Source organism: Miscanthus floridulus, chromosome 15 (genome assembly GCF_019320115.1).
Source record: "Miscanthus floridulus cultivar M001 chromosome 15, ASM1932011v1, whole genome shotgun sequence".
Taxonomy (NCBI): Eukaryota; Viridiplantae; Streptophyta; class Magnoliopsida; order Poales; family Poaceae; genus Miscanthus; species Miscanthus floridulus.
This window is the reverse complement of record NC_089594.1, coordinates 16,789,665-16,814,372: the sequence shown is the minus strand read 5'-3', so window position 1 is coordinate 16,814,372 and position 24,708 is coordinate 16,789,665. Positions and strand designations below refer to the sequence as shown.

The following is a 24,708-nucleotide window of genomic DNA, read 5'->3' as shown; positions in this document are numbered from 1 at the left end:
TGTTAAAGAATTTATGTAGGTTCTTGATTAATAAAGCATCATTTTGTGTCATGATATCAAGAACTCCCAGACCTCCAAGCTCCTTAGGTTTAGTGACTAAGGTCCAAGCAGCTTTGGAATTCACTCTGTTATTACCGTCATTACCTCTCCAAAGGCAGCTTTTCCTATATTTATCAATCTGCTCTATCACAGTGCCTTGCAGTGCAAAGGTGCACATGAAAAAGGTAGGAAGAGCAGTGAAAACAAAATTTGTGATCTAAAGCCTCCCATCATGAGAAAGGAAAAGGGAGTTGCTAACCAGTCTTTTTTCACATCTTGAGATTAGGGGCAGGTAGTCATCAATCCTTGGCTTGGTGGAGCCCAATGGCAAGCCAAGATAGGTAAAAGGCAGACTTCCAGTAGAACATCCAAAGGTGAGGGCAAAGATGCTTTAGCTTCTCAAGGCTTGTATTTATAGGGACCATTATTGACTTCTAAAAGTTAACTTTTAACCCAGTTGAAAGAGCAAAGGAATTGAGAAGAGCCTTCAAGACAAAGATCTGCCTGCCACAACCTTCGAGAATTATTAATGTGTCATCTGCATATTGCAATATAGGTAAATCTGATGTATACTGCAGAGGAACTGGCAACTTGAGAAGACCCTGTTCTTTAGCTCTGTTAATTATAGACTGGAGTAGATCTGCAGCCAGCACAAATAACAATGGGGAAAGAGGATCTCCTTGCCTCACACCCCTTTTGCAATGAAACACTTTACCAGGCACCCCATTTAACAGGACAACAGAGGTACCAGAACTGAAAATCAGTCTCATCCATTCAATCCATTTATCCCCAAATCCCTTTGCCTCTATGATCTGAATGATAGCTTCATGCTCAATCTTATCGAAGGCTTTCTCAAAATCTAACTTGAGAATAACCAATTCCTTCTTGGACTTATGACATAAATGGAGGTACTCGAAAGACCAGGCCAGACAATCCTGGATGGACCTGGTCTTTATAAAACCATATTGATTTTTGTGGACTAAGCTGGTTATGTGAGGTTGGAATCTATTAGCCAACAGCTTGGTGATGATTTTGACAGAGGAATTTAGGAGGGGAAATGGGTCTAATGTCATTTACAGAAATGTTCCCATCGACTTTGGGGATCAGGGTGATGAAAGAACTGTTAATGCTTCTAAGACAGAGATTACCCTAATAGAAATCCATGCAGAGCTTGTAGAAGTCATGCTTAATGATTCTCCAACACTTTTTGATAAAATTGTTATTAAACCCATTAGGCCCAGGAGATTTATCTGAGGGCAGGGCTTGAACAATGCTGACAATGTCCTAATTGGTAAAGGGCTGCACTAATGAGTGAAGATTAGGACCAGGGCCAAAGAGAGAAGGGAGGTCAAAGAACATTTCATGGAATTCTGTGGCACCAAGCCTATCTTTGAAACTTTTCCAGAGAATGTCGGCCTTCGGATGATGATCTTGAACAAGGTTGCCAGTGGGATCTTGAAGAGAAGTAATTAGATTCTTTCTATGCTTTATAGAGGCATTGGCATGAAAGAAACTAGTGTTCTCATCACCTAATTTGATCCATTTAATAGCACCTCTTTGCTTCCAATATATCCTCTGTTGATGCTGGAGATTGACCAATTTATCACAAAGAAGCTTCTAAAAGTTCCATTCCATAATTGTAAGATCCCTCCATTCCTCCAACAACTCAAGAAAAGAAAGAACCAGCTTGACAGAAGAGATTAGAGCTTTCAGGTTGGAGAGTTGCTTCTGCCAAGATCTTAAAGTACCTCTCAGACTCTTAAATTTGGCTGTCAAAATTTTTGCTTGATCTTGGATGTTTGGAGAAGTAGACCAGCACTGCTCAACCAGTGGTAAGAACCCATCATGCAACATCCAACAGTTTTCAAATCTAAAGATTTTACCTCTGAGAATTTATGTCCTCACTTCAATAATACAGGGCCATTGATCATACACTTCCAGAGTATTACGCCTTGGGGTGTACTTGCTTGCGGGACCCACCTAAGCCTCCAGAGTCTGACGCCATGTTCGCTTGAACTGCTTAACAGTCACAGTCATGGTACATTATTTTTCTCTCACAATAAAACAGCATCAGCCGGCTTATCAGCCGCAAAAACCATCAACCGAGCAAGGCGTGTCAGTTGGTCGTTTCAGTACTCTTGCTTCTGTCCATAGAGGTGCCAGATATACTTTGATCCAACGCACACCTGTTAAGCCGGGAACTCTCTTCAAGACGAAATGACGAATGGAGTATACAAGGTTCTTCAAAGCTCTGCTCTTTTAATTGTTAGTAGACATGAAAGTGGCGATGCGTCTCTTATCATTCGGGTTGGTCTCTGACATTTGTCGCAGGTCGCATCTGGTCCTCAGATTTAACGAAGGTAGTCGTGATGTCAGTTTTTTGAGTTCAGTAAAGCTCATTTATATCTTCAACTCAAAGATATCAAATCCTTAAAGACAATAGGGCCTTGTTTAGATCACCTCCAAATTCCAAGTTTTTTCACTCTCTCTCTATCACATCAATTTTTGGACGCATGCATGGAGTATTAAATGTAGGTAAAAAAAATAACTAATTACACAATTTAGTTGTAAATCACGAGATGGATCTTTTGAGCCTAGTTAGTCCATGATCAGACAAAGTTTGTGAAATACAAACGAAACATGCTACAATATCTAGGTTGCAAAAATTTATGATCTAAACCAGGCCTAGATCAATATTATTAAATATCGAGAGAAGCACCTGTTGTACTATTGCAGTGTGACAAGAAGGATCCTCGATATCTTTACAGTGGCCATTTGTCTCTTGTGGCTCAGTGCCCTCGTTGGATTCGTCACTTAGGCTGTCCGCACCGCAGAGCGGTAAAAGCGTCTGCAAACGCGCGCGCGTCTCGACAGCTGCACCGCAGCCCTGCAAACGTGCCTGCAAACGCTGTCGCGCGTTCCGGCAGCACAGCGCACCGCTGCAGGCAGCGGTCAGTCCGTACAGCGCTAAACACTGTAGCAAGAGAAAGAAAGAGAGTTAGGGAGAGAGAAAAGGGGAGTGAGGGAAATAAAATAGGAAATAGTGGGTATAGAGTATGGGATAGAGATAATACGGGTGCGGAGAAATGAATATAGAGTAGAGAATCTCGATGACTAGAATAAAATATTTTTTTTAGAGATGGAAATAGAGGTCGACGAGTACGGATAGCCTTATGTTTGCATTAACAATTTTATGATGTCCTTTTTCCTATATAAGCTCGCCAATGTGTACCTTTACCAATGAGCTCATTGTAACTTGTGAGAGCCATTACCTTGACTCTCTTGTCGTAACTTCGGAGCTATACAAGTTAGTTCTTGGGATGGGAGCTTCCAAATGTTTGTATTTGGTTTTATTGTTTAATATTTACGAGTTTTTATAGAAAAAAAACGTCCTTCTCCATCTTGATTCCAGACACAGCCATGCGGTGCATCAGGTATTTCCGACCCGTGCTCCTGCCGACAACGAGCTCGGCCATCGAACGGACACGTTGCTAAATACCGGGCCCGGCCTGCGTTCCCTCCAACAGGAGGGCCCGGCCGCTTCCCTCCTCGCCTCGCCGAGACGACGAGATCCATCGCCACCATCAGAATCGCAGACCAGACCAGGTGATCCACGGCGGTGGTGGCGATGGCGACCCGCTACTGGATCGTCTCTCTCCCCGTGCAGACTCCCGGCGCCACCGCGACCTCGCTCTGGTCGAGCCTGCAGGACGGCATCTCCCGCCACTCCTTCGACACCCCGCTGTACCGGGTAATCCTGTCGCTTTCCCTCCCTCCTTCACTCCCCTCCCTCGCCGGAAACGAATCATCTAGAATACACACCTCGCCTCGCCTGACCTGACCTGACCTGACCTCCTCCCGCTCTGGCCGCGCAGTTCAACGTCCCGGACCTCCGCGTCGGCACGCTCGATTCCCTCCTCGCGCTCAGCGACGACCTCGTCAAGGTATGTATGCTTGGGCCGCCCAGCCCCTTCGATTGCATCTCCCCTCTCTTCTATAGTTCGCTGCTGCCCCGAGCATTAGACTAGTTCCATGGCACTCTGCCTCACTTGCCCTCCCTCGCCTTCGCCAGTCCAACGTGTTCGTCGAGGGCGTGTCGCACAAGATCCGGAGGCAGATCGAGGACCTCGAGCGCGCCGGAGGCGTCGACAGCGGGGCCCTCACCGTCGATGGCGTCCCCGTCGACACCTACCTCACCAGGTCAGGTCTGCTGCTACCTGCCTACTGTCCTGTCCTGTCCTGTCCTGTCTGTCCAGCCCGCCGATCGGATTCGGATGGGTGGTTTGTTTGTTGCCCCAACGTGTGTGTGGCTCAAAAGCTAGCTTGTTTGTTTGGGTTGTGCTTGTGCGTGCGTGCAGGTTCGTGTGGGACGAGGGCAAGTACCCCACAATGTCGCCGCTCAAGGAGATCGTCGGCAGCATCCAGTCGCAGGTCGCCAAGATCGAGGATGACATGAAGGTTGGTTTGTTTCTAGTAATACAACTCTGATGCTGAGTCAGAATGTTCTGTAAAGATCCACCAATATTAACCTCACATAATGATCAGACTTGTGCGCACCACTTCACTGCATCTGTTTAGCATGCTATTGGATACAGACTAAGGTTGCTTTTTATAATTCACCGCGGACTTCTGTAGTTTTATATATCTAGATTTAATTAAAAGGAGCCCTGTGCTGTTACTGGAGCATTCTGTGGTTTCATGTGTTTTTTTGTTTCCCATAATACGGAGTAGGTGCCTAAATGATGCATCGCTAGTTACTCGACCATTAACTCTACTTCTCCTTTTACTAGCATTCAGTCGACACACTCCTATTCAAACTTACAGATCACAACTACTGTCCAAAGTAATGAGAAATTGATGCCAGATTTTCTCAGGATAAAGCAAACCCATGTATAACTTACCCCTTGAATATCTATCTGCCTGTGATTAGTCCTTCCCATCTCTATCTACGATTCTTATTTTTCCCTGCTCATTATCAGCTGTATTCCCACATGGGGTTTGGTCTCAAGTTATGACCTTCATTTCATTGTGGTATTACACGATGATGGTTTTTGTAATATTGTTGGCTGGAAACTGAATTTACAATGACTAAAAAATATTCTATTTTCTAGGTTCGAGCAGCGGAATATAACAATGTAAGGAGCCAGCTTAGTGCAATCAACAGAAAGCAAAGTGGGAGGTATTGCCATACTTTTATCACTAGCTTTTTGGAGGATTTATATATATATATATATATATATATATATATATATATATATATATATATATATATATATATATATATATATATATGCTTATGTTAGCTGTGATCCCAACCATTATTCAATTCCTTTGTTGTTTTAAGTAATGCAAATGGGAAAGCAGAGTGAGGTAAACTGTTTCTTGTTATGCACTGATTAATTTGCCTTTTCTTCTGTGACAGCGTAGCAGTTCGTGATCTTTCCAATCTGGTAAAACCAGAGGACATGATCAGCTCAGAGCATCTAGTAACACTTCTTGCTATTGTTCCAAAGTACTCCCAAAAAGAATGGTTGTCAAGCTATGAGTCACTCGACACATTTGTGGTAATGTTAATTTTCTGTTGTGCTTCATTTATGATGATTTTCAGCCTGTTTTATAACCTCCTAAATTGGCAAGTTTTCCTTCAAACTTTCATTTAAAATAGGAATTGAATACTGTTTTAATCTGCCCTTAGGAGGATCTTACTTTCATAAAAAAGCTGTCAAGTTGCTCTAAACTGTATCCCTTATTTCATTGTGTATATTCATATTTAGTATTCAGCACCCCTTTCATTCTGAGCTGAACATGATTTTATAGGTACCCAGGTCATCTAAACAGCTCTATGAAGACAATGAGTATGCCCTCTACACTGTAACACTTTTTGCTAAGGTTGTTGACAACTTTAAGGTTCATGCTCGCGAGAAGGGTTTTCAGGTAAGGTTTCCTTAAACGCCTTATGCTTTTTAACATTAATCTGGCAACCCATCTTTAGTCTTTTGTCATTCACTAAGTTTTAGGTGTCCCAGCATAGCAGGTCCCAAGCCCTGGTAAAGGAGGAGGGTTGTGTTAGGCGTGGCGAGCCAATGTAAAAACTTAGCCACTTAAATGGAGATGAAACCCGAAAGAAAATCGTTGGGGCGTAACCCTCTTAGCGACGCGCCATATCGGAACCCGGGTATGGTGTTAAATGGGCAAGGGCCGGGTCGTCACCCCCGTGACGCGCCGTGTCGTGATCTGGGCATGGTGTCAAGTAACCAAGGATCGGGTCGTCGCTTCCTTAGTGGCGCGCTACATCGGCGCCCGGGTGTAGTGAAAAATGAGCAAGGGTCTTCGCATCAGAGTCGACGAGTGCGAAGGGTAAGGAAGCTAGTCGAACCAACTAGGATCCGTTTAGGTAGTTGGAATGTAGGGTCACTTACAGGTAAGTTAAGAGAATTAGTTGATACCGCGACTAGGAGACGTGTAAATATATTATGCGTTCAAGAGACTAAATGGAAGGGTCAGAAGGCGAAAGAGGTGGACAATACAGGTTTCAAGCTTTGGTACACAGGGACAGTCGCGAATAGAAATGGAGTAGGAGTTTTGATTGATAAGAGCCTCAAGAATGGTGTGGTGGGAGTGAGAAGACAAGGAGATAGGATTATCTTAGTCAAGCTTGTCGTTGGTGATATGGTCTTGAACGTAATTAGTGCGTATGCCCCCCAAGTAGGCCTCGACGAGAGTGCTAAGAGACAGTTCTGGAAAGACTTAGATGACCTGGTTAGAGCTATACCTAGTAGTGAGAAGCTTTTTATAGGAGGAGATCTTAATGGGCATGTAGGTACTACAAGCGCAGGTTTCGAGGCAGTTCATGGAGGTTTTGGGTATGGTAGTAGGAATCAGGAGGGGGAGGAAGTTCTGGACTTTGCGGTAGCTTTTGACCTGATGATAACCAACACTTTCTTTAGAAAGAGAGGATCTCATCTAGTGACCTTCAGTAGCGGACAACACTGTAGCCAGATTGACTTTGTCCTCGCAAGAAGAAAGGACAAACGAGCATGCTTGGATTGCAAGGTGATACCAGGGGAGTGTGTTGTTTCTCAACATAAGCTTTTGGTGGCAGATTTTCGTTTTCAGGTGCGTGCCCGTAGGGATAAACAAGCTAAAATTAAAAGAACAAAGTGGTGGAAACTGAAAGGGGAGACGTCAGAGGTATTTAGAGAAAATGGTTATCAAAGAGGGCTCTTGGAAGGAGGAAGACGACATAAACAATATGTGGGACAAGATGGCAACCAACATTTGGAAGGTAGCCTCAGAGGTGTGTGGAGTAACCAAAGGAAGGGGACGCGAGGCTAAAGATACTTGGTGGTGGAACGAGGAAGTCTAAAGGGCTATTAAGGAGAAGAAAGAATGCTATAGACGCTTGTACCAAGACAGGAGTGTGGACAACATAGAGAAGTACAAGGTGGCAAAGAAGACTGCAAAGCGAGCTGTAAGTGTGGCAAAGGGTAGAGCGTACGAGGATCTTTACCAACATTTGAGTACGAAGGAAGGAGAGAATGACATTTATAGGATGGCTAGGGTTCGTGAGAGAAAGACACGGGACTTGAACCAAGTTAAGTGCATTAAGGATGAAAGGGAGCATCTCTTGGTAAAGGAGGATGAGATCCGACATCGATGGCAAGAGTATTTTGACAAATTGTTCAATGGTGAGAATATGGACACAACCTTTCAGTTGGATGACTCTTTTGATGACACCAATAGGCGCTTTGTGCGGAGAATCCAAGAATCTGAGGTCAGAGAGACGTTGAAAAGGATGAAAGGAGGTAAGGCGATGGGACCGGATGGTATCCCAATCGAGGTGTGGAGATGCCTCGGGGACATAGCTGTAGTATGGTTAACCAAGCTGTTCAACCATATTTTTTGATCGAACAAGATGCCTGATGAGTGGAGAAGTATATTGGTACCGATCTACAAGAATAAAGGGGATATTCAAAGTTGTACAAATTACCGAGGAATTAAGTTGATGAGCCATACTATGAAGCTATGGGAGAGAGTTATCGAGCATCGCTTGAGAGCAATAACGCGGGTCTCTATGAACCAATTTGGTTTCATGCCCGGAAGGTCAACCATGGAAGCCATTTTCTTAATAAGACAAGTTATGGAGCGGTATAGGGAGAAGAAGAAGGACATACACATGGTTTTTATTGACTTGGAGAAGGCTTATGATAAAATACCAAGGAATGTTATGTGGTGGGCTTTGGACAAACATAAAGTCCCAACGAAGTACGTCGGGCTCATTAAGGACATGTACAACAATGTTGTGACTAGAGTTCGAACAAGTGATGGAGACATGGATGACTTCCCGATTAGGATAGGACTACATCAAGGGTCAGCTTTGAGCCCTTATTTGTTTGCTTTAGTGATGGATGAGGTCACAAGGGACATACAAGGGGACATCCCTTGGTGTATGCTTTTCGCGGACGATGTAGTGCTAGTTGATGAAAGCCGGACAGGAGTGAATCAGAAACTGGAGTTATGGCGGGAGACTTTGGAGTCCAAAGATTTTAGACTTATTAGAACTAAAACTGAGTATATGAGATGTGACTTCGGCACTACTACTCGGGAGGAGGAAGATGTTAGTTTGGAAGGTCAAGTAGTGCCTAGGAGGGATACCTTTCGATATTTAGGATCAATGCTATAAAGGGACGGGGATATTGATGAAGATGTTAGCCATAGAATCAAAGCAGGGTGGATGAAGTGGCGGCAAGCGTCTGGTGTCCTATGTGACAAAAGGGTACCACAGAAGCTAAAAGGCAAGTTTTATAGGACGACGATTAGACCTGCTATGTTGTATGGTGCAGAATGTTGGCCTACGAAAAGACGACATATTCAACAGCTAAGTGTCGCGGAAATGCGTATGTTGCGTTGGATTTGCGGTCATACAAGAAGGGATCGAGTTCGGAACGATGATATACGTGAGAGATTAGGGGTAGCGCCAATTGAAGAAAAGCTTGTCCAACACCGGTTGAGATGGTTTGGACATGTGCAACGGAGACCTCCAGATGCACCGGTGCGTAGTGGAATCCTAAGTCAGGATAGTAACGTGAAGAGAGGCAGAGGAAGACCGAAGTTGACTTGGGTAGAGGCAATAAAAGGAGACTTGAAAGGATGGAATATACCCAAAGACTTAGCCTTAGATAGGAGTGCTTGGAAGACAGCTATTCACGTGCCTGAACCTTGATGGCTTCTGTTGGGTTTCAACTCTAGCCTACCCCAACTTGTTTGGAACTTAAAGGCTTTGTTGTTGTTGTTGTTGTTGTTCCAGATTCGTGATTTTGAGTATAGTCCTGAAGCACAAGAAAGTAGAAAGCAGGAGATGGAGAAGTTACTGCAAGACCAGGAAGCTATGAGGACCTCGCTTCTGCAATGGTGCTATGCCAGCTACAGCGAGGTACTTAGCCTTTCCCAACATATTCCAGTGGTCCTATGATCCTACCCACAATATCATTTCTTTCCTTACAAATGCAACTGGTTTTGTTTTCCTTGTGAATGTCTGAAACGTTGAATGGGAATTTGATTTTAGACCATATGTTTATATTGAAAGCCATTATGTTAATATTTGGTGTCACTAGACACTGAATGTGTCCTGATTTATGGGTTTAGGTCTATGAAACTCCTATTTTTCATCATACAAAAATGCTCACTACTGGGCCTGTGGCCTTGGCTAGATTTTAGATATTTGCTTGTGCACTTGATTTTTTTAGATGGTTGCTTGAGTAAAATGACCAAATTATTGAGGATCAAATGCTTTGTTGTTGTGGTTATACAATATGCTAATATTTGATTTGGTTTCTTTCTCATGCTTATCTTGCTTGCCTGACAACAACTCCACCTGTGTTTGACTGGATTAAGTCCCTTTTGCCTAAAAGTTCTTTCATAAGGACCTGTTCCCTAAAGGGTTGTAATTATTTTTGTGCAGGTATTCAGTTCCTGGATGCACTTCTGTGCTGTGCGTATCTTTGTAGAGAGCATTCTTAGATATGGTCTGCCACCATCATTCTTGGTAATTTGCTCTGCTGTCTGATTCTTTGTGATGCTCAACTCTATCTTGCATGTCTTGTCTGATTTTTCTATTGCATTAGTCTGCCGTTCTTGCTCCATCTACAAAGGGCGAGAAGCAAGTAAGGAGCATCTTAGAGGAGCTTTGTGGCAATGCCCATAGGTAATTCAGTGTTTGGAGTGTAGTAGTTACGTTATTAAGTCACATCTTATGTCTTGTTTTCCACTAATAAAATGCAACATTTGAATTACAGTATTTATTGGAAAGTCGAAGATGATGTGGCTGTTGCTGGTCTGGGAGGTGAATCAGAGGTCCATCCTTACGTCTCATTCACCGTAAACTTTGTCTAAGTCTAGTGTGTCCCCAATGTCTGTGGCTTGCCAATATTTTGGAGCAACTATTACCTCGAGCAATCAAAACAATCGAATGGTTCTGTATATTACTAGTGATACGCCAATTCTTTCTTTATTTGTCACTTTTATCTTATCATGTAATTTCTATTGGATAGATAAGCCGATCAATAATGTAGCTTTTGAGAGAACTGAAATAGATCGATCACCATGTAATACTTGTTCTCGTAACATTGGGCTATTGTTATTCTAATAAAGCCATGTCAAATAATTCAGATCGTTGGTCACTGAGATTTGGATTTTAACCATCGAGGCTTTCTCTAAATGGCTTCCCAAAGTTTCGAATCATGCGTGTCCAGGTTACCGTGTCCAAGAATTTCAAGAATGATTTTGAATGAAAAAAAAATTCTAGGATTTCTCAAATATTTTAATCAAACCCAAAACGTTAGGATAACCAAAAGCACATATAGGATATATGTTGATGAATACCTAATACAAGGGTTACATGAATCCTTTACTTAGCACCTTCACAGTGTGATTAACCTCAGACTGAATCAGCCAAGGGCTTGGGCTACATCCGGTGGGTGCACTCGTGCATCCCCGTCGAATACCGATCGAAACCCTCGGGGCTTAAGCCTCCATCAGGGGCTCCAATCGAGGAAAGCTGGTCCTTCATAGCTTGGGGGCTCCAACCGAGGAAAGATGGCTCGGGGATAAAGCTTGAGCCTAGGACAAGGCAAACTTTATCTTACTTCCCAAAGTGATGCAGTGAATAATGTTGATCCATCCTCATCTACAAATGTCAGTACGAGCGTGAGAGAAATGATAATGAGACTTCATCGAAATTATGGCACTGTCGTTTGAGCCATATTTTGAGGGGAAGAATTGAGCGTCTCATTAGAGATGAAATACTCCACCCACTAGATTTCTACCCGCTATGTCATGAACTATGTGCGGCTGCTTGCGGATTACAATGGCTCGCTAAATAACCTTCTAGAATATGGGATACTGAGCTGACTGTGGTTGATAGTCAAAACATGACTCCATTGGGGCATTGCATGCTCATGCTGATCACACACCTACAGTGCAAGATTGATGAGAAATCGAGGCTGTATGAGGATGAAGCCCTGCAGAACATATTGTTGATGAATAATCTGCTGTATATTATGCAGAAGGTGAAGGATTCAGAGCTCAAGACATTGCTTGGTGATAACTCGATTCGCATGCGTCGTGGTCAGATTAGACAATACTCGATCTACAGGGTATCTCCGGTCGTCATGGACTAGGGTGTTGCATGCCTGAGAGACGATGGCCTTCCACACACAATGGGTTCATCAAGTGCACTCAAGGGTCAAGGCTGCACTGAAGGATGTCAGTTCTAGACCGCGGCGAATGCTGGCGGCGAGGACTCAGCGAACGAACGGTGAGCTCGAACGCGATGAACACCTGTGAACGCACGCGAGACACTGGACACTGAATATTTGTGCTGCTTGAAAAACAGCTTTTCTAGGTGTTCTTCTTTGCTATTTATTGAGTGAAAACAACGATGCAAAGCATAACAGCCACGGCGCACACGACGCGGAACTTGCGCGTCCATCCCCACGCACCGCGAACGTCGCCCATGGCTGCATGCCAGTGTTCATGGCAAGCTATTCTCGGCCACCACTTCCTATCCGCACGGCAACCACAAGTCGGTGCTCGTGCGTGTGCTGAAACTGAAAGGAAACATGCAAGTGCTAAATATAGATGCTAGGCTTATCTAACAAATCTCCTCCTAAGCGCAACTCACAGAAGCGTTCCCGCGTCAGAGCCTTGGTTGCGATGTCCGCCAGCTGCTCCTCTGTCCTGATGAACTCGATCTTCACCCTGCCATCCTCGACGCACTCTCGAATAAAATGGTACCTGACGTCGATGTGTTTGCTGCGGTCGTGGAAGACAGGGTTGCGACTGAGGGCGATGGCGGACTGGTTGTCGATCTTCAAGTTGGCGGCGTCGGTCTTCTCGCCTCTGAGCTCTGCAATCAGCCGCGCCAACCAAATTCCCTGGCACGCAGCAGTGGTACCGGCCATGTACTCGGCCTCACATGATGAGAGGGCCACCACTTTTTGCTTCTGGGATTGCCAGGTGATCAGATTGTTGCCAAGGAAGAAGAGTACGCCGGTGGTGCTCCTCCGAGTGTCCACGTCCCCTGCTAAGTCGCTGTCGCTGTAACCGATCAGCAGGGACTGCTCCTTCTTCCTCCTCTGGTAATGACAGCCATGATCAAGGGTCCCAGAGATGTATCTGAGGATCCTCTTGACAGCTGCTAAGTGCTCAGTGGTCGGATTCTCCATGAATCGGCTCACAAACCCCACTGAGTATGCCAAGTCCGGCCTCGAATTCACGAGGTAACGCAGGGATCCCACAATGCTTCTGTAACGAGTTGAATCAACAGCAGGGGATGTGCTTTGCTTACTGAGTTTCAGGCGTGGCTCCATGGGAGTGCAGGTAGGCTTGCACCCGGTGAGGCCCGCCATTTCCAGAATCTTGGCCACGTACGCGCTCTGGCACATAGTGATGCCTTCCGCCGTCTGTGTCACCTCTAGGCCGAGGTAGTAGCGCAGGAGTCCCAGATCGCTCATCTGGAAGGTGGACTGCATCTCCTGCTTGAAAGTGTCGATGTCGTCCTGATGGCCACCGGCGATGATGAGGTCATCGACGTAGACCCCAACCACCAGTCGCCGCGCACCAGAGCCTCATAGGTAGACGGCATGCTCGGACATGCTCCTCTTGAAGCCGAGTGCGAGCAGGGACTCGTCCAGCTTGGAGTACCAGGCACGGGGGGCTTGGCGTAGACCGTACAGGGCTTTTACAAGGCGGAGCACCTTCTGTTCATGGCCACGCAGGACGAACCCAGGCGGCTGCGCGACGTAGACCTCCTCCTGGATCACGCCGTTGAGGAACGCGGATTTGACATCCATGTGGTGGACTGCCCATCCCTCGCAGGCGGCGTGCGCTAGGAGCAAGCGCACGGACTCCAGGCGGGCAACAGGGGCAAAAACTTCGTCGAAGTCGATGCCCTGTCATTGAACGTAGCCCTTGGCCACAAGTCGCGCCTTGTGCTTGGTGACGATGCCCGCCGCGTCCTTCTTAGTCTTGTAGACCCACTTGAGGCCTATTGGCTTGATGCGCGGCGGCGGCTCGACGAGCTCCCATGTACCGCTCGCCTCGATGGATGTCATCTCGTCCAGCATCGCGTGCCTCCAGCACTCATGACGCAGCGCCTCTTCCAGTGTAGTCGGCTCGACGTCGCTCGCGAGTAGGAGACGCTCCTCCAGGTCCCGTGCGACGAGACCGGGTATCGGTGCAGAGCCGATCACGTTGTCGATGCGGCGAAACCGGAGCGGGGCGTCGTTGTCGTGGTCGTTGTCGAGCTGCTCACTGAGGGAGGAGCCTGGTGGAGAGGCAAATTCGACCCCGTGTGACGGGGCCGGTCTCGACGTCGCGGGCGCTGAACCCTGCGCTGGTGTTCCCGCCGTGTACTCGTTCGGCGGCGGAGTTGCGGGCGATGTTGGTGAAGCAGAACGTGTCGTTGTCGACGAAGTGGTGAGCGGCGTGGTGCTTGTGGTGGTGCTGACCGCGTCTGCCTCCACTGGTGCCTGGTCCTCCATGGTGAAGTCCCTCGACTCGCCGTCATGCTTAGCGGACCATGTCCACTGAGTTGCCTCGTCGAACACCACGTCCCGGCTTATGTGCACACGCCGGGTCGTCGGATCATAGACTCTGTACGCCTTTGATCTAGGCTTGTAGCCCACGAACACCATCTTGCGACTGCGATCATCAAGCTTGCGGAGATGCGGCGTGTTTACCTTGACATGGGCGATGCACCCGAAGGTGCGAAGGTGCGACACGTTGGGGGCGCTGCCGGTCCAGAGCTGGTACGGTGTCTTCCCTTGGATGCTCTTGGAAGAGGAACGGTTGAGGAGGTACACAGCGGTGGTGACCGCCTCTCCCCAGAACACCCCAGGTAGCCCCTTCGCCTTCAGCATGCTCCGGGCGGTGCCGACGACCGACTGGTTACGACGCTCGACGATGCCATTCTGTTGAGGTGTGTACGGCGCCGTGAGCTCGTGCCGGACGCCGAGGTGAGCGCAGTACTCGGTGAAGTCGGTGGCGGCAAATTCGCCACCCCGGTCCGTCCGAAGCGCCAGAAGCTTCTTGCCGGTCTTCCTCTCCGCCGCCGCCTAGACGCGCTTGATGGCTTCTGCAGCAGCGTCCTTGGTGGGAAGGAGACACACCCACATGTAGCGGGAGTAGTCGTCGACGAGGAGAAGGAAGTAGCGGTTGCCGCTTGGTGTGGCCGGCGTGATTGGCCCACATATGTCGCCGTGCAGCAGCTGGAGCGCCTCGGTGGAACACCGCTGGGCTTGCTGAGGGAACGGGGCACGCCGGTGCTTGCCGGCGAGACAGGCCTCGCACACTTGGTCCACCTGGGTGAGCTGAGGCAGACCGCGGACAAGCTCCTCCCTCGCCATCTTGCGGAGGGCGGCAAAGTGGAGATGCCCGAAGCGCGAGTGCCACCACCAGGCTTCGTCGTCGGTGCGTGCTGCGAGGCAGACTGGGCGTGCCAGCGTGACGTCGAGCACGTACAGTCATCCGGCCCCGCGAGGAACCTTGGCCAGCAGGCGCCGCTCCTCGTCACGGATGCGCATGACGCCGTCCTCCACGAGCACCTGGAATCCGCCCTCATCCAGCTGCCCGACGAAGATGATGTTGGCGGTGAGTTGTGGCAGGTAGTAGACACCGGTGAAGGAGCGATGTTCCCCATTCTTGAGGGAGAACAGAACTGTCCCGCTGCCCTCGATCCGCGCTACGGAACCGTCCCCGAATCGCACCGAGCCCGTGACGGCGGTGTCGAGATCGGAGAAGGCGGCGCGTGATCCCGTCATGTGATTTGACGCTCCGGTGTCCAGGATCCATCGCTTCGGATCCCGGTCCACCTCGTCGTCAAGGTTGGGGACGACCTTCCGCTCGATGAGGTGTAGTTCAGCGGGCGGCGGCGGTGGAGCAGAGTGCGCCGGCGTGATCTGCACTGGTGGACGAGCCGGTGGTGAGAGGGGAATAACCTCCTCCTGGGCCGTGTCGCAGGCGAGCATCAGGGTGTGTTCCTCCTCCTCCTGGGCCAAGTGGGCCTGATGGGCCGGCTCCTCCTTCTTCTTGTTGCGACAGTCGCTGGCCCAGTGGCCTTTCTTGCCACAGCGCGGACAGGGAGAGTCCGGCGGCGGACGAGGCTCGCCGGAGCCGCGCCCCCGTCCTCTGCCCCGGCCTCTGCCGCGACCACCGGAGCTGGAGCCGCCGCGGGAGAACTCTGGCCCCTTCTTCTTGTACTTTTCGATCCACTGCTCCTCTGTAAGAAGCAGCTTGTCGCTCGCGTTCTGTGGCGGCGATGGCTCGACGTCGTCGGCCGCCTTGAGCCTCCCGGTGACTTCTTCGATTGACAACTGTGAAAAGTCAAGGAGTGTCTCAATTGAGATTACCAGTTGCTTGTACCGCGGACGAGCGACGCGCAGGTACTTGGCCACCACGCGATGGTCTGGCTCCGGATCACCGAGGGCTGCCATCCGCTGCGTGATGTTGGTGAGACGCAGGGCGAACTCCTCGATGGCCTTGTCGGCGTGGAGCGTGATGTTCTCGTACTCCGCCCGGAGGGTTTGGGCGGTTGATCTCCGCACGCGGTCGTCGCTGATGCGGAACGTCTTGATGGCCTCCCAGGCGTCGTAGGCGGTGTCCTTGGTGGCGAGCGCGGGCACCATGTCCTCTGGTACCGCGCTGCAGATGGCGTCGAGGGCACTCCGGTCGACGTCGTACTCCGCGGTGTCGGGGTACTCGATGGCGTCCCAGAGATGGCGAGCCTGCAGCCTCAACTTCATCCGCAGCGACCATTGATGGTAGTTGGTGCGCGTCAGCTGCGGCCAGGTGCCGGAACTGCCACCCTCTCGGACGATGCGCTCGACCACGATTTCCCGCGGACGGCGTGCGTCGCGGGTCCGCGAGCGGCGTGGGTCGCGGGTGCGTGAACGGCGCGGTGGAGAACGACTTGGAGATGGCGAGCGCCTCGGCGTCTTGGTGCCGGAGCCGCCAGAGCCGTCCTTCTTCTTGGAGGGTGAGCGGCCACGAGGCTTGGATGGAGACGACATGGCGGCCGCGAGTCCCTACGTCCTAGCTCTGATGCCACTTGTCAGTTCTAGACCGCGGCGAATGCCGGCGGCGAGGACTCAGCGAACGAACGGTGAGCTCGAACGCGATGAACACCTGTGAACGCACGCGAGACACTGGACACTGAATATTTGTGCTGCCTGAAAAACAGCTTTTCTGGGGGTTCTTCTTTGCTATTTATTGAGTGAAAACAACGATGCAAAGCATAACAGCCACGGCGCACGCGACGCGGAACTTGCGCGTCCATCCCCACGCACCGGGAACGTCGCCCATGGCTGCATGCCCGTGTTCATGGCAAGCTATTCTCGGCCACCACTTCCTATCCGCACGGCAACCACAAGTCGGTGCTCGTGCGTGTGCTGAAACTGAAAGGAAACATGCAAGTGCTAAATATAGATGCTAGGCTTATCTAACAAAGGACAGGTTCATTAAGTGCTGCAACAGAGCAGGTGGTGTTCTGCAACAGTAATCACTGTTGCAGAGCATGCCCCTGTGTGCAGCAACAACGTTAAATGGAGAGGCACCCCAGAGCCATCTCGTGCTAGCGAATGCTAGTGAAATCCAGTGAAAGGAACCCTACACTGAGCCACTGATCAGGCAGCTGCTGAAACATTGGGACGTGTTTCCTAAACTTCTCTTCTACTAAGTTCTTGCCTGTTGCAGTGGCTAACTCCAACGAAGGTATGAGCAGCACTAGTTTTATCTATGTTCTTGTGTCCTAGCTGTAGAGCTGGATGGTCCTGTAAATTTAACACCCAGGACTGGGTTAAGGAGGATGGTCCTTTTTTCTAAAAGTTTTTTTTTATAAGAACCTGTTCCCTAAAGGATTGTAATTATTTTTTGTGTAGTTATTCAGTTCCTGGGTGCACTTCTGTGCTGTGCGTATCTGTGTAGAGAGCATTCTTAGATATGGTCTGCCACCATGGCACCATACATTCCTGGTAATTTGCTCTGCTGTCTTTTGACTCTGTGTTGGTCAAGTCTACTCTATCTTTCATGTCCTGTCTGATCTTATCTCTTGCACCAGTCTGCTGCTTTTGCATCGTCTACAAAGAGAGAAGAAAGGAGCATCTTAGAGGTGCTTTGTGGCAATGTCCATGGGTAGTTTAAGTGTTTTGAGTTGCAGTCATTGCGTTGTTAAGTCACATCTTGGTCTTGCTTTTCACTATTGCGACATCTGAATTACAGTATTTATTGGAATTCCGAACGAAGGTGGCTGTTGCTGGTCTGGTAGGCGAATCAGAGGTCCATCCAGAATAGCCCAGGGATCGATAGCCTACCTGAAACCTGCTGAATCGCCCTGTAACATTTCACAGAGAAGACAATTTAATTCTATATTAAGTACAAACCCCATGTCATCAAATTCAATTCATTTGTTTGATTTTATACTACTCAGAAGTCAGAACAAACGAAAGTTTCTCATTTCTGATCCCAACACCATTCTACCTTCCATTGGATCAGACATGGGGGGAAAAACATTAGTTACATTTCATTCGTTCTGTGACATTTTCACTCGATAATGACACATGCTCATTGATGCGTTACTCTATATATATTTCCTTTGCTTCATTTCAGGTGGAACCGTAGCTGATGCCATTGTATGTTTTTATTACATCCAACCAGATTTGTGCCTTGTCCCCTGGCTACAGATGACTGGCACTCTTCTTGGAGCTCGCTCCTGCGTCCTGACAGACAGCACCACAGCGTTTGTGCGCTTATTCTGAACATTCTGGGTCTGTTTCCACTGCCAGAGGGCATTGTGGAAACTCTTGAGTCGAGAAGTTCAGATAGAGACAGACAGCTTGCTAGCTAGCTTGCTGCAGTATCTTCAACTGCTGCAGCCGATACTACCTCGGTCTTGGTCTCTCGTTCAGCTCCCTCGGCCTCGTTGGGAGTGGGCACCTCAACTCTCATCTTCCTTACACGGAACATCGCCAAGTGGATGTCACCTGCAAGATATCGATGCAGAATGCAAATTCCACAGTTCACAACCAAGAGCGAGCTACTTCTCGAGCACACATAATTGATGAATTGGACGGGAATCGTTGGATCCAAACCGAAGATGAGTAGGCTGCCGGGGTCGATGGGCACGGGGAAGCCAGGGTTGAGCCGGCGCTCGTTGATGTAGGTGCCATTGGTGCTGTCCAGGTCCGTCACCAGCAGGCTCCCGCCCTTCTTCTCCAGCCGAGCATGCGTGCCTGAAACTGCAGCCAGTGCAATATACATGATCAGATTGCTGCTTGTTTGGCCCTGGCTCCTGGCTCCTGAACGGAACTTGGCAAGGCATTACATGTATTTCCATTGCGTTGTTACATCCACGGTTGCTTATCATCGGCACCATGCTGAATTGACAGAGTACGAACAGAGTCAGTGGCTGAACTCTGGCAACAACTGACCTGTGGCAACGGGGAGGACGATGTCAGCTTTGTCAGCAACTCGGCCAACGGTTACCGCATCCTGAAACGAACACCGAAATTCTAACTGTCAAAGGTGACTAGTAACGTGTTTGTAGTTACAGTGCGTACAGTATTTATATGCTATCGCTGCCAAGCTCGGCTTGTTTAAATCCAGGGGCTAAAGTTTAGGGGTGTGTGTTCGGATAGTAATAATAAAACAAATTATATAAGTCCTTAGTAATCCGCGAGACGAATTTATTAAGCCTAATTCATCCGTCATTAGCACATGTGTTACTGTAGCGCCACCATTGTCAAACACATGGACTAATTAGGCTTAAAAAATTTGTCTCGCACATTAGTCGTAATCTGTACAATTAGTTATTTTTTCAGCCTATATTTAATACGCCATGCATATGTCAAACATCAGATATGATAAGGACTAAAGTTTAGGAGGAGGAAACAAACAAGGGCAGCATCCTACATATTGGACGCCAAATAAAAATCTTTACTCTCAAGGTGACTTGTATCATGTTGCAGTTACAGTGCATATACATGCTATTTTTTAGATAATAAAGGCATATGCTTTGGCTGCCAAGCTGCTCATAATGTGAATTGTACACACACACTGCAGCAGTTTGAGGATATAGCTACTATGCTGAATAAAAGCACAATGCATGATATATACATCGACATATGGAGAGAATGAGAGTACTCACTGAGACTATCTCGATCGCACCAGGCCGTGCAACTTTGCAGCCGATGTGACGCCAATCACCATCACCTGAAAATCGGTAACACGAGAACATAATGCTGCTGAGCTCCGCTTTGCAACGAGATTTTAGCACACCATAGACACACCGCAGTGGGCATACGAATTATTGAAAGCAAAACGTGGTGCTACTAACCATGCTAGCTGTTAAAGAATAATGAGTTAATAACATGATAAAAGTGAGTAGTACGTAAATGATACGAGGAGAATAATAGAGTGAGTAAATGGCACGAGCCGTGTTGGCTCTGTACTGCATTCAGAGTTTCAGACATTCAGCAAAATTTAAACCTGACCTGCAGGGTCAAGTATCCATTTCTCTGTCGAGACGGCGGTTGATGAGCCGCCAGTGGCACTAGAAGAACACCTCCACCCCGCACTGCTTCTGCTTCTGCTTCTGCTACTCCCCTTGCTGCCTAGCCTCGGAGCTGCGAGGCAGCAAACCAGATGCTGCTGCTGCCTTGCAGTGGAGGTTGTGAAGGAGTAGCAGCTCTTGCAGGGAGGCCGAAGCGACGAGGGGGAAGGCAAGGTTGTTGTTGGCGATGATCTCCTGGGGCCGGAGACCAGTAGCATGGAGGAGGTGGTGGCAACCACTGCTGCTTCCATCAGGTCAGGGCAGGCAGGGTGGCCAAGGGAATGTACCGGAGCCGGAGAAGAACGGCTGCGGTGGCCTTGGTTTTGTTCCATCAGGTCGTTGGTTTGGTTGTTTGGCGCGACGTGGGCGCAATCCGATCCTGCTGGGCTCACAGCCAGTCGTTCCGCTCTGTCATCTCCTCGAGCTCGACTGCTCCTCGCCGGGGCCCAACGTGAGCATCAACTTTTCAACTATGACCTGGTCATTTTCCGGGCCGTTGGATCCGTGTCGGGTCGAGAAAAAAACGTAACGTCGTTTTTGCTGGCCCACGCCCGACCCGACCCGAGCGTATTACCAACTGCTACTAACGTGTTTCTTGGAAACGTGACCGTTAGGCCTGCTCACATCAGGGTAGTCCCAGGACCCGAGACTAAAACATGAGCTAAACAGTAGTCCATAATTATCAGTCTATTCGTTTGATTGTATTTGGCTTATAAGCCATGGCTTATCAGCCAACTAATAGTATTTTTCTCTCACACCAAACCAGCCAACAGCACTTTCAGCCATGGCTTATCAGTCAAACAAGCCCAAACGAACAAGGCGTATATTTGTTTGAATGGACTAGAGAGGACAAAAAGACATTAAAGCTGCTGAATAAAAACTAAAATACCCTTAATGCAAAGTGGGGGACGGAAAGAGGTGGGGACCGAAGAGAGGTATAGGGTGTCAATTTGGCCCCATAAATCCCAATAAACCTCACCCTAAGGGATTTCTGTCTTTTAGTCTCTAGTCCCTGTTTTAGTCTCTCCTATTTAGTTAAAAAGACTAAAAATGAATAAAATTTAGTCTCTAGTTTCTATTCCCATGAAAACAAACAGGGTCTTATTACCGGGCCTTGTTCTGGCCGGTACCGATGCTCAAGATGAAAAAGCTAGTTCTGTAGCAGTGTCTGGTCAATTAATTGAATTGTTCAGGTGGGATATCTGACCTCCCATGTTGATTAAAAAAATTATTATAATTCAATAAGCTATACTATCTCTGTCCTTGAATAAATAGATTTTCGAAATTATCTTAGGCCAAACTTTTAAAACTTTGACTGAATTTATAGAAAAAAACATTAAGATTTATGATACCAAACTAATATCCTTAGATGTACCATAGAATATATTTTCATAATGTGCTTCTTTTACGTTATACATGTTGTTACTCTTTTCTATAAAATTAGTCAAACTTAAAAAAATTTGACTAGCACAGATTTTACGAATTGATTTATTTAGGAACAAAGACAGTATTCTCCTAGGTTACTTACTCTATATAAAAAGTAGTAATTCTAGATCTGGCCAAAGTCAGTTTTTTAAAATTTGACCAAGTTTATAAAAAAACTAGTAACATTTATGTGCACTATTATTGTAAAAGCGTGCAACTGGACGTAATCGGCCTGTTCGTTTGGCTGCGGCTTATCGTAAACGATCGTAAATTTTCAGCCAGAACAGTATTTTTCTCTCACACAAACCAGCCAGCAGTACTTCTTCACGAACCAGCCAACCGAACAGGCTAAATAAAATTGCTGCTATTATAATTGCGGTGTTCTGCTGCAATTCTGTCGGCTGTGGCTGCTGCAGCGATTTTTTTTTAATTTTAACACTTTTTGTAAACTATTTCTAAATCTAATGCTGTTTAAATTTTTTTTTCTAAATCTAACACTTTTTTGCCGCGCGTATTTTCCTGACGGAGCGAAACATCTATGCCACGCTATGCATAGTGACGTGATGAGAGATATGACGTGGCGCCGACCGAGACTCTAACCGAAAATATGATAGGATCTGCCGCGCCACCGATATCGCTGCGGCGGGCAGTTGCTCAAGGTGCGGCCTGTGCTTGCGTGTGTGCGGCTGGCTGGAGACGGGGTGGGTGGTGGGTGCGGTGCAGTGGCCGGGCAGCGGCTGCAGGAGTAGAGCAGTGGCGGGCGCTGCCGCGCACCTCACCGCACCTACGGACGGACGCGCAGCTTTATAGGTGGGGTAGGAGCAGTGTCTCGGCGTGTATCAATAGAACACAAAAGAAAAAATAAACAAAAATAGAGAGAGAGGAGGCTCATATGCATCGGCTTTATAGGTGGACGCGCAGCTTTATAGGTGGGGTAGTAGCTGTGCATGCAGCTGGGGTACGCTGGGCAGCCAGCAGGTACGAGTCCCAACAATAAACAGGCCTCTTGCATTGCTCGAGTTTGCTTGCCTGATGATCGATCGATCTCCCAGCGCGGAGCCCTGATGCCTTGACAGAACATGCATGCCCTCCAGTGCTGTCTGCCTGCTGGCTGCCCAGCGTACCCCAGCTGCATGCACTGATGCACATAAGGTTGCAAGTGGATGCTAAGCGCGTGTTCAGTTGCAAAAATACTTCCAAAAAAGTGCTACAGTACCTATTACATTAAATCTTGCGCTATGTGTATAGAGCAGTAAATGTAGACGAAAAAAAACTAATTGCACAGTTTGGTTGGAAATCGCGAGACGAACGTTTTGAGCCTAATTAGTCCATGATTGAACACTATTTGTCAAATAAAAACGAAAGTGCTACAATCCCTAAATCCCAACTTTCCCTCCAACTAAACACAATCCCGTTCGCTTGTCTTAAATTTGGCTTGTTCGGCTTGTTTTTTCAGCCGGAACAGTGTTTTTCTCTCACAACAATTCAGCCGGAACAGTGTTTTTCAGCCAGTTTCAGCCAAAGTTCAGAGCAGCGAACGGGGCCAATATTTTCTGTGCTGATTAATTATGATGATATGCCACTCTAACTTATTTCTTCTCCAAAAGCCTGATCAGTAGCTCGTCTTTGCAGCCGCCACTATGCTGACAGCCAGCAGCAACTGCTTTTACAGGCAGCCGAACAAGGCCTAGGCCTGGTTTAGATTCCAAGTTTTTTCGCTCTCTCTTTATCACATCAAATCTTTGGACATATGCATGGAGTATTAAATGTAGATAAAAAAATAACTAATTACACAGTTTGATTGTAAATTATGAGACGAATCTTTTAAGCCTAGTTAGACCATGATTGGACAATAATTGTCAAATACAAACGAAAGAACTACAGTGCCAAATACTGATTCCTAACAGCAATCTAAACAAGGCCCTAGGTGAAATGTCATTCTCATTCATCATTTTATGATGAAGTTTTTAGATCAATCCAATGACTCTTGCATGTCTAGCAGTACAGTCTAGCTCCTCTCTCTCTCTCTATATATATCACCTCTCTTGCTCTTTTGTTGTCGCATCATGTAAAAGAGTTCACAGCCAGTTGTTCTTCCGCTGTGTCATCTGCTCGACTGCTCCTCTCCGGGGAGCATCAACTATTCAACTATGACCTGGTCATTATCCGGCCGTTGGATCCGTGTCGCGTCAAGAAAAACGTAACGTCTTTTTTCCTGCCCCACGCTGACCCGACCCGAGCGTATTACCAACCGGTACTACATGCTTCTTGGAATGTGACCGTTAGGTCTGGTACTTATGCTCACATTAGTACTGGGCCTTGTTCTGGCCGGTACCAATGCTCAAGATGGAAAGCCGGCCAGTAGCAGTGTCTGGTCAATTAATCGAATTATTCAGGTGGGGTAGCCCCGCATTGTTTTTTCAAAAAATCTATTATAATTCAATAATAAGCTATATTCTCCTAGGTTACTGACTCTATCCAAGAAAAAAAAAAGTCATTCTAGGTTTATCCTGAGTCAAATTTTTTAAAATTTGAGCAAGTTTGTACAAAAAAGTACCAACATTTTTTATGCCAAATAAGTATTATCATTTATCATGAAATATATTTTTATAATATACCTTTTTGTTACTTTTCTATTTTTTTTTTAAATTTGACTTAAAACAAAACTAAAATAACTTGTTTTTTTTGGTACGGAGGGAATATAAATGATAAGAAAGATTATATAATTTGGGATGAAAAACAAAACAAGATATAATAAGTTGGTGACATCCTTTATGTGCTGGATTCTTAGTTACAAATTATTAGTAGTAGATAAAAAATTTTATTACCATATGGGGGCCGAAGACTACGGCGACGCACATGGTGGGCCGGCATATGTTTTGCTTTCATATTCTGAAATGTAGTTCCATGTGGTCCGGATGCAGCTAATCGCGCAAAATAGATGTCCCGCCCACCTATCTTGATGCACGAATATCCGTCTTGTTCGTTTGGCTTATAAGCCATATTTTTTAGCCAACGAATATTATTTTTTTTTATAATAAATTAGCTAACAGTACTTTCAGCCATGATTTATCAGCCAAGCGAACATGACAATTAATTTGCATGTGACTCTTGTCGCCCGCCAACCGCCATGAGCAAAG

The 24,708-nt window shown here is 47.3% G+C and overlaps 2 protein-coding genes across 3 annotated transcripts; one reads left to right on the top strand and one right to left on the bottom strand.

The window, feature by feature from the left end:
- Window positions 1–3,523: 3,523 nt before the first annotated feature.
- On the top strand, window positions 3,524–10,706 carry LOC136508176 (V-type proton ATPase subunit C-like). 2 transcript variants are annotated; one of them, XM_066502803.1, is made up of 11 exons: window positions 3,526–3,790; window positions 3,915–3,983; window positions 4,112–4,239; window positions 4,398–4,497; window positions 5,151–5,218; window positions 5,462–5,603; window positions 5,857–5,973; window positions 9,347–9,472; window positions 10,001–10,084; window positions 10,164–10,243; window positions 10,335–10,706. In XM_066502803.1, exons 1-11 carry the CDS (start codon window positions 3,668–3,670, stop codon window positions 10,429–10,431), a joined length of 1,134 nt encoding a protein of 377 aa, XP_066358900.1. In that variant the 5' UTR covers window positions 3,526–3,667; the 3' UTR covers window positions 10,432–10,706. The 2 variants fall into 2 exon arrangements, with proteins under 2 accessions (XP_066358901.1, XP_066358900.1); XM_066502804.1 differs by lacking the exon at window positions 9,347–9,472 and having other exon boundaries at window positions 3,524–3,790.
- Window positions 10,707–18,090: 7,384 nt separating this feature from the next.
- On the bottom strand, window positions 18,091–20,480 carry LOC136508534 (uncharacterized). Its single transcript, XM_066503221.1, has 5 exons — window positions 20,085–20,480; window positions 19,739–19,803; window positions 19,023–19,083; window positions 18,684–18,830; window positions 18,091–18,575 (listed from the first exon to the last, which is right to left on the bottom strand). Exons 1-5 carry the CDS (start codon window positions 20,473–20,475, stop codon window positions 18,436–18,438), a joined length of 804 nt encoding a protein of 267 aa, XP_066359318.1. The 5' UTR covers window positions 20,476–20,480; the 3' UTR covers window positions 18,091–18,435.
- Window positions 20,481–24,708: the final 4,228 nt, after the last annotated feature.